Below are 12,329 nucleotides of genomic sequence, written 5' to 3' on the forward strand. Positions count from 1 at the left end.
AAATTGCATTCTGAGTTTCTGGACAAAAGCCTTTGATTTAAATATTTGCTGGCAGTGACAGAAGTCCGCCTTACCCACTGCGCCCCCTCACAGCCACTTTGAAGACTGACCGAGTCTATGAATTCACCCAATAATGATTGGGTGAGGCACATGGAGCGGCTGATTCAATACATGACTACAGTGTTCAGGGTAGCAATCTCTCCAGGATCTTCCTTCCCAACGGCCGTGTCTGGTTGTTTGCGTTTCTTTCTCTGGACAAGCACCTTGACGCAACATTCGAAAAAGTCTAAGTAAACAGTAGCAGCAGCATACTGAAGTGCTATAGGCAGTGACGACACGTGCTCGGAGTCATGACAATACTTCCGCATGTCCACCATTAGCTTCAACAATACGGCGTCCCCAAATATCATATCGTGGATGAAGGGAGCTTCGCTATCACCAAACCGCTTGCCAATGCTCTCAAGGGACAACTTGCCAATTAAATCGATCTCAACAGTAAAAGATGCATCAATCGTTTTTTCCATGATTACGGTGCTTGTCTTGCAGCCATCGACAGTCCCGGCGGTAAATCTTCCAAGAGGGCTGCTCGGCTCGACACCAACAGCCTGCTGGAGCTCGCGGAGAAGGACAACGGCTGGTCCCAGTAGCTGAAGGCAAATGCTAATGGGATTTGCCTCAGGCATCACCATCTGATTCCGAATGTTCTGAGTCCACATGCCAAATAGCTCCATCCGGTTGCGGTGATGTTCCAAAGGTGCTGGTATAGAGTTGTCGGCCAGCGTTGCTGTCTTGGGCTCCAAATTTCCATCTTCACTTTGATTTTCACTAGTAATCGTAGTTGCCGTGGCACTTGATAGCCCTTCGGCGAATAGGTCGTCCGCATGGCTACTCTTGTGTGAAGTTGTAGGAGATTGGGGAGAAGATGATGAAGCCGACGATACAGAGGCCAATTCATTGCTTGTCATTGCGCCTCGGTGAGGATCCAACAATGAAGGCAGAGATGGAATGTGCTAGTTTGTGATTCTTTGTTCTTGATCGTTCTCGGCGTAGCAAACATCTATACCAAGACAGTGAAGCTAAAATCTCTGGTTCTTATATTCAACTGACATCCTTTGTACCTGATGAATCACAGCAGTCAGGGACCCCGGCACACAACATGCATTTGAGCCCGGCATGTCTCCCTCGGCGTCTAGTGACTGGGATCAGTATGATATCTTTGGCCGCTGGATAAGGCTGGTGGTTTCCGTCACATCTGTAGCGGATTGCTGGAAGTGAGATGGAAAGGAAGTCTCTACAACAGTCTCTGGAAAGGAGGGCTTTCATCACATTAACGTACATCCATCGGAGAGAATCGAATATCGAGAAGCTCATCTCACTGGTATCGGTTAGTCCAATCATACTTTTTCACCATTGAGCAGCGATCAAGCCTTTCTGGTTCTGAAGGCAGATAGCTGTAGCTTACGTGACATGGTTCAAACTCTGCACAAGGATGGTCATGTTGCGGCTGAAGAACATGGTCGCCGGCTCCGAGACCTGGAAGGTACGTCCCCGAAACGTTACAATAGATGTTTGCCAATAGCAACATCCGTAACCATGTGAAGTATGGCGGTGAGGCTCTATATCCCTATCGAAACAATTGTTAGTTGTTCATACATGCCTCCACGACAAAATCCAAGCTGCCTTTGGACGCTTCGACTACAACCCTCGACGCCAAGAAGCGCTATCATCGATGAAATTCGCGAAATCGGACGCCAGAACCGACAAGCTCGCGCCTTCACCAATAGCATCAACAATGCTTTGTCTTCTCGTGTTGTTCTGGTCGATGGTGAAGACAAATGGGAACAACAACCGGATGCGCAGTTCGAGCATGACAAAGCCAGGCACCCGGGCGTAGTTCTCGAGGTCGCATTGACTCAAGACCCGGATGAGTTGCGACGGATTGCCAGACGATACATCTATCATACCAATGGACAGATCAAAGTGGTTCTTGGCATTGATCTCAATGAAGACAAAGAGTCCACCATATCAGTTTGGAAGCCCACGTTCAGCCCAGCACAAAATGATGATGGAGTTGACATGGATATTGAGCAAGTTGCTCAGCTACAGGTATATCTTGTGTTCTTTCAGCTTCATACGTGAAAGGAACAAGCTGACTGATTCAGCCTTTTCGAGACGCCAACAAGAACCCTGTAAACGGTGCCTTGACACTACACCTTCACGACTTTGCGCCTGACAATCTATGTCAAGGCTGTCCCAACACTGCCTTCTTAATCTCATACCGCGACATGTCAGACATGATGGCTAAGGCCGAACGGCGCAAACTGCTACGAGAACAAAAGGAGGTACCGAAGCCCTTAATCCGCGTTGTTAAGAAGCGACGCTATTCAGAGAGCTCAGAGGGCCAGATGGCGGAAGAGGATGAGAAGCGATACTCCGATGAGGCAGACGATGCGAATGACAAGGAGGATCGTGACGACGGAGCTTACGAGCCTCCCAAGAGTCTTGAAAAAATAGCTTTTGTGCCTCGTAAGAAGCGTGGTCAAGGGGCGGGCTGGGACGATGGTTCTTGATTTTTTGGATTGCACTGGTGTTCTGGACAGATTATGAGCTCTAGATGAATAGCAAGGGAGTTGGATGACACCCTACTGTATAAAGGTTGAACCAAAACCCGCCGCATTGTCTCCCACCTATCTGACGATGTCTGTTAGACCTAGGGTTATGAAGAGAGTAGAGAGTAGAGAGTAAACGCGGTGAGCCAATCGTTTGACATAGTCATATCAGAATCTCAAAACAATCTTGATAATTTTGCCTTGCCTAGAATCTTTGAGTATTCTGTCTGAGAACTTTATGGTGCGTTGAGGGGATCTATGAGTTAAGAAAGCTGCACAGAGAATATAGGAACCAACAGGGTACCTTGCCTAAAGCTGTATTTATGACATGTACTATTTGATAGAACTTGTTCGTAAAGAGATTGCCTGCCGTAAAGCAAGGGGTATCTTGATTTTGGGCGTAGCACGCTTGGGGCTGCCTCGCACGCGCTATCGTCTTCGCTCCTGATACTCAACCCACAGCTATTCCCAGGTAAGACAGTAAACTTTGTCTGAGACACAATCGTTTCTTCATACGTAGTCAAGTAGTGGTCCAGATCTCTCTGAGCACTTTCCATTTCAAAATACCAGACTACATATCATTGGCAACTGTATCAGTCTTTGCAAACGACAAGTGGCTGTGATGCGTGGCTATAGTTAGCGACGGTTTCTGATTGGAAATCGCTACAGATCTCCGTATCTGGCGCAGACTGGACCATTGCTGAGGCAGGCTAGGGCTAGTGTATCATGTCTACTGCCTACGTGATAGCAGCTGACTTAGAGTTTGATCTCCACGCTTAGGCACATTCTGCAATCCAATACATCATCAACTATGAAATCAGTGCAGTTCCGTGATCTAACCGAAAGCATCAGACTATCGACTGCATCATCTCAGTAGCATGGAGTTGGTTGGTCCGCTTGAAGCTACGCGGTGGGGCATTAGAGTACCTCAACCAGCTGAATGTAGACCCGTTGCTTGAACAAGCCCCCTTGCAGAGAACTTGACACTATCGCAAAGCGCGCCATGATGTGCTGCAGCATCGTCTAGCATTCTCGGCCGGACCATTTACTGTGTCCCTGCTATTGATGAGTACACGGGGCCTTAGTATTCTTTTGACGGAGGGCAAGAATTATTATACACCTTAATATTAGAATCTAAAGGATCTGTGACGTTCTGCCTTTGGTAATCTATGGCCATGATAATGCTGATTGGGTTTGCAACCGATCGTGGGAGCTCCAGGAAAGAACGCTGGTGGTACCATTTCAATCAATCCTATTGATCTCGTTCCTGCTTCTCAGCTAATGGGATCCCCTCCCCTGTACCGAATCTTGAGGGCTGAAGGTGCGGTTGATGATTCGTTAAGCTTCCTGCATCAAGAGTATGATGGTAACTGACATGTGTATGCACAACACAGAGTAGGTGGATTCATGCAGGGCCACGAACTACGATGACCTATGCAATCGCCAGATCATCTGTATTTGCAATGGCTATAGGGGCCAGCTCGGCCACCGATATCAAGCCATTTTAGACCTTTGCAGATATTCCCGTGCCGCTCGGTCCTCTGCAGTATGCAGCATCGAATAGCAACCAGGAACTATCTGTGAGACTTGCAGTGTTGATGTCTAAGACTTGCAGAACTCTCCAATCCAACCCATTCAGTATGGTTCAGTTCTCAAGTGGCGGGGGATCTTGATGGTCAAGTCACTATATAACAGAGGCCCCATGTCCTTCGACAAAGCAAGCCAGCCTCCAGGTATTATCGTTATTCTTACTACTCTCCCAGCGACATTTCGGAGCCTTCACCTTGTTTAAGCTTTTCTTCATTCTTACGCCAAAATGCATCTCGAGTCAGATTACCGGTTCGGCATGGACGACGCCGCTTTCAGCCTCTGCAGCCAGCCCATGTCCTGTCCTTCTACCACCACAAGTTTCTCCTCGGCCTCATCAGCCTACGACCCGTTCACTCCTACACCTCGACGGTCAACACCTGATGGATTCAGCAACATCGACTTTGGGGTTTCTTACAGCCCTGTCCGTCACCGGGCAGAGCTGACCCCTCCCCCATCAGCAATGGGCAAGTTCATGTTCGGGCCTGTGAAGCCTGAGCCTGAGCACGCCTCATTCTTCGACTCCCTCCCCAGCACTCCCATGAATCAAGAGCAACTCGGCTTCGAGTGCGAGCATATGATGGACATGAACATGGCACAAAACGGTTCAATGGGATCACTAACACCACAAAGCTCCTTTGGCATGTATTCGTACTCTCCTGATGCTTCCATGGGCCCCGCCTCATTCACGATGACACCAATGCAAAGCATCTCTGGCTCTGAAGCTGCCGAGACCGGCTCATCATGGTGTTGTGCCAACGATAGCACCAACACATTCTTTCCCATCAGACAACTCTCTAGTGATTTTGACGCTTTTGACTTGGACCACCACTCTCAGTCACAGCTTGGTTACCATTTCCACGACCTCAACTCTCCTAACTACAAGCGTGCTCAAAGGAAGTTGATGGTCCACGGGATACAACAGAAGAGTGCCGAACTTAAGCGAGCTCAGTCCCGATCATCAAGGAAGCGATCGAGCAAGCCCAATTCTGCTCAAGTTAGTGTTCAAAGAGCCATGTGCAAGTGTGACTACCCTGGTTGCCTCAAGGTCTTCCAACGAAATGAGCACCTTAAGCGTCACAAGCAAGTGTAAGGACTTACTAAGATTCATAAAAAAAAAAAAAGAACATTTTCACTAATAAACTACAGTTTCCATGGTGAAGGGCCCAACCGTTTCTCATGCGAGTTCTGCGGAAAGGACCAATTCAACCGTCAAGATAATCTCAACAACCACCGCAGGTTACACGTACGACCCAACAGCCGAAACCGCGGTGTTCAGTTCATCCCTGCTGCAGTCCCTGTCATTGAGCAAGAGGAGCGAAGCAGAAAGCGAAGAGCACCATCAAAGCCGAAGATGGCAAAGAAGCATTGCTCAAAAGACTAAGCTTGCCTGGTGTTTCTTTACTTTGCCGTTGAGCTAAAGCCACTGGAAGCGCCGTTGTTGTAGGCTTTTGACTTGAATATAGAGCCGCTTCTGCCCCCTTTAATCTTTCTACGTGGTGTCACGGGAACCCTGTTCAAGATAGGGGTGTCATACCGAATGCATCCCAGGCAACAAGTCCAGAGCTATATGATCATATAATATTCACTAGAGTACCCTAGACTTCAATAATTCGATACCATTGCTACAACTTTAGAGTATATTAGCCCTCATATACCTAGCATCTTAAATCTTCAAACGTATCCTCCTCAAACAGAGAGTCTTGGTGAATATTCCGCGCTTGTCATCTTAGCTTACAGCAGCTGCCCCATCTTGAAGCAAGTTATCGCAACAATTCTGATAGACAGAGTCTTTCGTGTCACCGGCCGCTGTACGGCTTTGCCTATAGGCTCTGCAAGGCTTTCCTCCATCGCCGAGTCATCAATATGCCTTTAGTCCACTGACAAGAGTGATGCAATGATGCTGCGGCTCAATCATTACCGAAACTTTAGCAATTTTAGGCCAGTCAGATTCTACCCCTTCAGTGCCAAAGTGGGGCTGTGTCAGAACGGCGCGCTCCGTGCCCGGTCTGTGATATTCTGGAATTAAGAAAGTTGAATACATTCGGCAAGCTGTAATTAAACAGATTCTAGGCGATATGAAGGACGCGTCTATATACGCTGTGGCTCTTCTCTACATTAGATTTGAGGCAGCGGGAGGCGTTTGTCGATGGCGTCGTCCAAATACCGGACAAGTGAACAAAGAGCGCTCCGAAGAAAAGCCTCCTATTGGCCATTGTATTGCTTGCAGATTCGACGAGATTGCTTCCCTCAGTCTTCAGCTTCAGATCCCTATCTACCTTCTCAGGCCTCTCTGTCTTACGTGTCAGATCGTTCTCAGCTTCTTCCGATATCAGCAATTAATTGGAGAGAACTATAGCCACACTAGAAAGTCACGGCCGAGATGATGAGGAAGGCAAGTGTTCCAATATATTACCCTCAGTTATGTGAGGTCGATCAGAATGACCCCCGCCGCCTCCCCACATCTCCATTACCTACGTCCGTTACCATGGTATCGCCATCATCTGGGCTTTGCTTGACGGGAATGCCTTCCCGATATTTCGCCTTATAGACGTGAAAGCCCTGCAAGCATGCCATCTAACGTAAGGTCAAATTCCGGCGCTATCGGGGTGGCCTACGGCCCTTCCTCCGGTAGCGAAGGTGCAGAAGCGATGGTAATGAGCTGTTCCCGGTTCTGATGACCGCCACAATTGTAGAGTCTGGTTGTCTTCTAGCGCAGAGAGTAGGCATGCTGCATGGACTCTCCGCGACATAATATGCCATCCAGGAGCTATTCAGGCTCAGTTGCTAATACAGGAGGTTCAGTGGTACAATATAAGTTGTTCGGAGTCCGGACTATGCTTAGCTCACGACTTGGTGACACGCCTGGAGGTCTCCCATGACATGAACCCCCCCCCCCCCCCTTCTGGCCTGCGCTCTTATCCGTCTGATTGATAACATGAGATTACTCAATCAAACAGGTTCTGCCGCTGGAGAATATGGAGCCATCATAATTAAGAACTTCGGACTTGACCCTGCACGTCAAGTCATCATACATTCTGCCTAACAGCTGTCGAGCCCTTATCGGCTAAGCAATTGCAACAGAATACGAAGAGACGGATAACAAACAGAATGCACGCATTAAAAATTTCGGTATCAACTTGAGATGGCATCCAGCACTGATCGCCATACACAGCATCAAATGGAAAGGAAATCTATAGAGGGTGGTAGAAAGGAGGAAATAATACACACCACGCTGGCCACCGTCGCGAGAGACCTCCTAGATCATCTCGTTTCGGTTCAAGCTAGTCGACAAGTGCTTGTTTCGAGAATCAATTGGCGAACGCGAAACATCAGGGTTGAATGACACTGGCGGGGGAGACTTCATCGTCGAGGTATAGGAATGCTCTCAAAGGGAGCCTCGGAAGGGGCAAATCGGACATGCTCCTTTCGATTGCGGCTGGCAGAACGAAGTCGCTCACTGACCTTGTGAATGCGGCCTGAGATGCTGCTGTCTCCAATGCTTCTGCCTCGGTTGTGGCTCCTGTGGGAAGCTGGTGCCGGAGGGCTGGCCTCTGACGCTTGATCATTACCAGATGATAAATCGTCGTCCATGACAATATCAATCATGCCTGATGCAACAGGGCCAGTCTTCTAATATCGCTGGGCGTGTTGCAAAGGGACAGGAGGCGGTGGAGGTGAAGCCAAATGCCTGAATTCCTTGAGAACTGGGGGCGCCGGAGGAGGGGGAGGGGGCATAGGATCTTCGTGAGAGCGTCGTTGCTTACTAGGGACAACTTCTTCGATACGTCCAACACTGCTCTTGCGTGCAAGACGAGCAGGGCGCTGGCCAGGTTCATCTGGAATTGGGGCTGACATGCTACGAGGGATATGAGGTCGCGCCGGTGGCTGGTAGACGGTGGATCGCAGCAGAGTGAGACTGGGCTCGGGGACTGGCGCTTCTCTCTCAGGCGACTGTTGAGGTGAGGTTTCTGGCGAGTATCGCTGAGAGAAGCTGGCTGGAATCGAAGGCACGTTGGGTCTGGGAGTGCTTCCTGGTTGATCATGGTTGCCCTCAATGATGAGTCTCATGGCTTTGGGGGTCGCTGGAAGTCCAATAACAGGTCCGTTGCGGGCGTACATGCTCTTTTGTGGGGGCTCAGTAGCACTGCGAGGTGGGATATCGTCAGGTAGAGGCTTAGGCTCAGCAGTCTTAACCGTGATCGCAAAAGCAGGAGCGAACTCGTTAGAATGAGGGATTGAAGGTGTTTGGGCACGCTTGGCCAGAGACTTGCGGCGCTCCTCGAGTTCTCGTGCAGCCTGTTCCTTCTTTCGCTGACGCTCGTTATTCATTTGCTTGAGGTCACCAGCATGCTCAGTTGAAGTGGAACCGTCAAAGTTGGCGACCTCAGAATTGGCTCTGCGTCGGTGCTCCGAAGCATCTTGCTTGCTCAGTGCCGGCGAGCCAAGGCCTCGGCTGCTACTGCGGCTGTGCTTGTTCCTGAATTCCTCTTGAGCTGTTATGGCTGCTCTGTAGTTCTCTTCATCCTCGGAACCCTGGTACTGGTGAACAGTAGCACTCAGAGGCAAGGGTGACGAAGGAGAACGCTGTGCAGAACTCTCCCGGCCTTGGCTTCGGGCACGAAGTGTGAGAGCTGGCGGGCGAGAGAGACCTTCTGGGCTCCTGCGGCGGCTTCCACGGTTTGAATTGCGGCTTTGTGGTTTGACAATTGAACCGCTTACCTTGCGTACTGTGTTTGGCTCACCGATCTGACCATGTCGTGGAGTGCTCAAGTTCAGCAAGTACTCTGGAGACATGGGGATTGGGGAAGTTGGTGATCGTTTTGCCTTGGGCCAATGGCAAGCGCTGACACGTCCACGGTCCTCGGAAGGTTCCCTGGAGCGTGTGGTTCGCTCTCGACTTCCAGGATGATCTGGTGAAGCATCCCGAGTTCTTGAATGGCTACGCTGACGACTGCGTTGTCTCTTGGAGTAGTGCTTGGCAGCATCCAAGCTATGGATGTAATCTTCTCGGTTTCGCACAGCTTGATGACGAAGGCTTCTTCCGGCGCTCGACGCAGAAGTGACCGAACCTGTCACAGAGGCTGGGCCTCTGCGGCGAGTTGGCCAGTGGTAGCGAGTAGAAAAAGTGACGGACTGCTCTGGGGATGTAATGTCGTCATGAGAGGGCCCAGGATGCAGCGGTAGATTCACACCCACAGGAATGCGGTCACGAGAGCCATTGCGATGGTTACGTGATGTTTGTTGCATTTTCAACATAGCGGCCTGGTCCGGTGGCGGTGAAAAATCTCCTTCGCTCGCTTGGACAATGAGTTGAGCATGCTCTCGCATCATCATCGGGCTTGCAGTAGCGGCACGATGTGATGCGGTACCCATCATCATGTTGTCATTGCCAGATGGTGTTCGAACATGACCAGATCGAGGCTCATAGTCATCAGGCACAGCAGACAGCTCAGCAGATCGAAGTGCCCCCGGGTTGAGGTCTGAGGGAATCTCACCAATGGACGGCAAACGCCCACGTCCTCGGGCAGACACTGTGGTATTGAATCTGCTATTGTTTGAAGGGCGAAGGAAGGCTGTCGGGGCCTCGTTGTTGGAGGCATGAGAGAAAGCGGGAGAGCGGGCAGAGTCAGCGATAGGGGTAACACCCGCGGCAATCGGGGTTTGACCACCGTCGCCAGCAAAGAACTTTGTCTTTTGCATTTGATCACCAAATGAGGTGATAAGCTTGAGAGCAGAGGTCTTTGCGATGCTGCGTTGGAGGCAACGTTGAACACCGGGAGGTGAGAGAGGCGGGCTTAGGATCTCAGGAATACTGGGAGTCATAGTCTGGAAGTTCAGCTGCGCGGCGGATGGAGAAGTCCAAGGCTCAGTAGACTCCTGGTCGGTGCAAGCAAAGCATCGGATTGCTAGCTGCTGTTGGCCATGTTGAACTGCCCACTTCCCCCATTTCCTGATAATAGCAGCTTGTCGTTCCCAAACACTAGGGGCTGAGAGGCATGTGAGGATCAGTGCCTCCATGTAACGCTTGTGAGAGATATAAACCTCAATAGCGTCATTGTGATCACCCATGCCAAGCATAATAGTAACTGCTGTGTGCACGTCGCCAGCCTCAAGCAGGCGCTGGACGTATGTATGGCCAAGCTTCTGTTGTGAGGCATGGCCGCCGATGCCACTCAGAGCCAATAACATCCAGTCAGAAGAAGTCATGTTCTCGAAGTTTGCGTTCATGATATTGGGATTGATATCATCAAGCCATTTGGCCAAGAGAATGCGGCTGGGAGATCCTTGGGTATGCCTACTCATCTCATCCCTAATCAGGTCTTCAACCTCTTTGTTCCATCCGAAGATGGTATTGAGCATTTGACGGCGCAGATCATCATTGGTGAGACGAGCACTGTTGGCACCCATAGCATGTTTGTAAGGAATGTCACTGAGACGCGCCCGAGCACACTTGAATAGGTCGTGCACCTTGTTGTCGTCAGGGCTACGGGGAACTTCATTGCGCAGGCGAGAAGGTCTTCTTCGTGATCGGCTTGAGGCTATGGAAGGAACACTTGTAGTGCCAAGAGAGTATCCCATGGAATAAGTGTCCAAATCTCTCGTGTTACCGTGAGCACTGTTGCCAATAGTTGATGACCTGATCGAGGTTGTAGCCGAGATATAGGTGTTTTCTGACAGTCCTCTTGACCTCATGGATCCGGGGTAACGGCCAGGGGTTTGGGACGACCCAGCTGAGGATTTCGATAAGGATGAAAGTCCGCTCCGACTTGAGACAGGGCTAGCTGATTCGTAAGGCTCATTACCAGAGCCGTAAGCTTGGCGTCGAGTCAGGCGAGCAAATGGTGATAAGTGATCTTCGTCACTCTCGGAAATATCCATATACAGGGGAATAGAGCTCGTCTCAGACTCGGAGGCGATAGTAGTAGTCGAGGTCGCTGATCGATCACCACTTTCTTCTGAGACTGGAGGAGAGGGTGGCAATAGGATTGCTGGGTGTTGGACATTGGCAACCATGATGGCCGGGGACTTCAGGTCGAACTGCTGCACGGTATTATTGGGTCCAAGGGTGAACAACGTGGCACCTGGGCCATAGACGGCGAGGCCGCGAACAAGATCAAGAGTCGGGATGGGATCATGGGTGATGTGCTTTGTCCTAACATCCCATGACTGTGTTTGCCTGTGTATATGTTAGTTGATGATAAGGAGTCATGCAGCTAAGCGCGCGCGTAGCCTAGGGTGTTTTATGGTGATGGCAAGCTGCAAACTTACGAGTCGGAATATTGAATTATGCGACCGTTCTTGGACCATCCCATCCAGTTGGGTCCATCCCTCGTGACCTCAGCTTTCCTAAGGTTTCGAACCACCTTTGCAGGGTCATCAGCGCTGTACTTCTTTGCCACGCTCCAGACTCGTAAGTCACCGTCATGCATCTGGACAGCAAGCATGTCGGACTTTTGCCGAGGCGAAGAAGCATGCCATGCGAGGTTGACGATGGGTGATGGTCCTTTGGAAGTGGTAAGATTGTGTAAGATAGTAAAGCGTGGTTGCAAGGTTGCAACGAATAAAGAGCCATTCTGGTAGCTGAGACTGTGTTAGTGAGATTTGAGTGAAAAGGAGGATCACGACTCACCCGATAGCAAAGGTTCGACAATCAGCCGACGGTGCCAATGCCGTCACAGAAATTTGGTCAGTAGTTCGTGAAGAAACATGTTCGGATGTTGAAGGCTCAAACATGATAATGCTTCCTTTTGTATTGCCTTCAAATAGTCAGTCATGATCATCAAAACTTATTTCAGTAACTTACCAAAAGCCACATTGCCATTTTTCATCCACGCTGCGACAGTTAAATGATCATAACAGGCAAATCGAGAGATCTCATCGCCTGTCATTAGATCCCACACAATTGCTGTTTGGCCAGCATCGTAACTGACAACGAAGCGGCCACCACCAGCCTCACTCTGATTATCAACCACTAACAATTGAACCTCATCAGCGTGTCGAGAAAACCTTCGTTCAATGGTAAGAGTATCATGGTGACAGCAAACAACGGATGAACCCTGGGCGTACAAGAACATGGACGCAGTGGCGGCGCAGGGGTCAAAGTACTTTAAATCGGTAACATGAGGCATC

At 50.0% G+C, this 12,329-nt stretch overlaps 5 protein-coding genes across 5 annotated transcripts; 2 read left to right on the forward strand and 3 right to left on the reverse strand.

Annotated features, from left to right (window-relative positions):
• Positions 1 to 164: 164 nt before the first annotated feature.
• On the reverse strand, positions 165 to 965 carry FOXG_17055 (uncharacterized protein; the record flags this gene model as incomplete). Its single annotated transcript, XM_018397079.1, has 1 exon — positions 165 to 965. One exon carries the CDS (start codon positions 963 to 965, stop codon positions 165 to 167), a length of 801 nt encoding a protein of 266 aa, XP_018257914.1.
• Positions 966 to 1,653: 688 nt separating this feature from the next.
• Positions 1,654 to 2,570, forward strand: FOXG_17056 (uncharacterized protein; the record flags this gene model as incomplete). The annotated part of the gene is made up of 2 exons (XM_018397080.1): positions 1,654 to 2,106; positions 2,163 to 2,570. 2 exons carry the CDS (start codon positions 1,654 to 1,656, stop codon positions 2,568 to 2,570), a joined length of 861 nt encoding a protein of 286 aa, XP_018257915.1.
• Positions 2,571 to 4,425: 1,855 nt separating this feature from the next.
• FOXG_17057 (uncharacterized protein) lies at positions 4,426 to 5,580 on the forward strand (the record flags this gene model as incomplete). Its single annotated transcript, XM_018397081.1, has 2 exons — positions 4,426 to 5,285; positions 5,346 to 5,580. The coding sequence occupies 2 exons, from the start codon at positions 4,426 to 4,428 to the stop codon at positions 5,578 to 5,580; spliced, it is 1,095 nt and encodes a 364-aa protein (XP_018257916.1).
• A 1,979-nt stretch (positions 5,581 to 7,559) lies between these two features.
• FOXG_22661 (uncharacterized protein) lies at positions 7,560 to 7,805 on the reverse strand (the record flags this gene model as incomplete). The annotated part of the gene is made up of 1 exon (XM_018403068.1): positions 7,560 to 7,805. One exon carries the CDS (start codon positions 7,803 to 7,805, stop codon positions 7,560 to 7,562), a length of 246 nt encoding a protein of 81 aa, XP_018257917.1.
• A 24-nt stretch (positions 7,806 to 7,829) lies between these two features.
• Positions 7,830 to 12,328, reverse strand: FOXG_17058 (uncharacterized protein; the record flags this gene model as incomplete). Its single annotated transcript, XM_018397082.1, has 4 exons — positions 7,830 to 11,376; positions 11,469 to 11,780; positions 11,830 to 11,956; positions 12,004 to 12,328. 4 exons carry the CDS (start codon positions 12,326 to 12,328, stop codon positions 7,830 to 7,832), a joined length of 4,311 nt encoding a protein of 1,436 aa, XP_018257918.1.
• Between the last annotated feature and the right edge of the window lies 1 nt (position 12,329).

This window comes from Fusarium oxysporum, chromosome 6 (assembly GCF_000149955.1).
Source record: "Fusarium oxysporum f. sp. lycopersici 4287 chromosome 6, whole genome shotgun sequence".
NCBI lineage: Eukaryota > Fungi > Ascomycota > Sordariomycetes > Hypocreales > Nectriaceae > Fusarium > Fusarium oxysporum.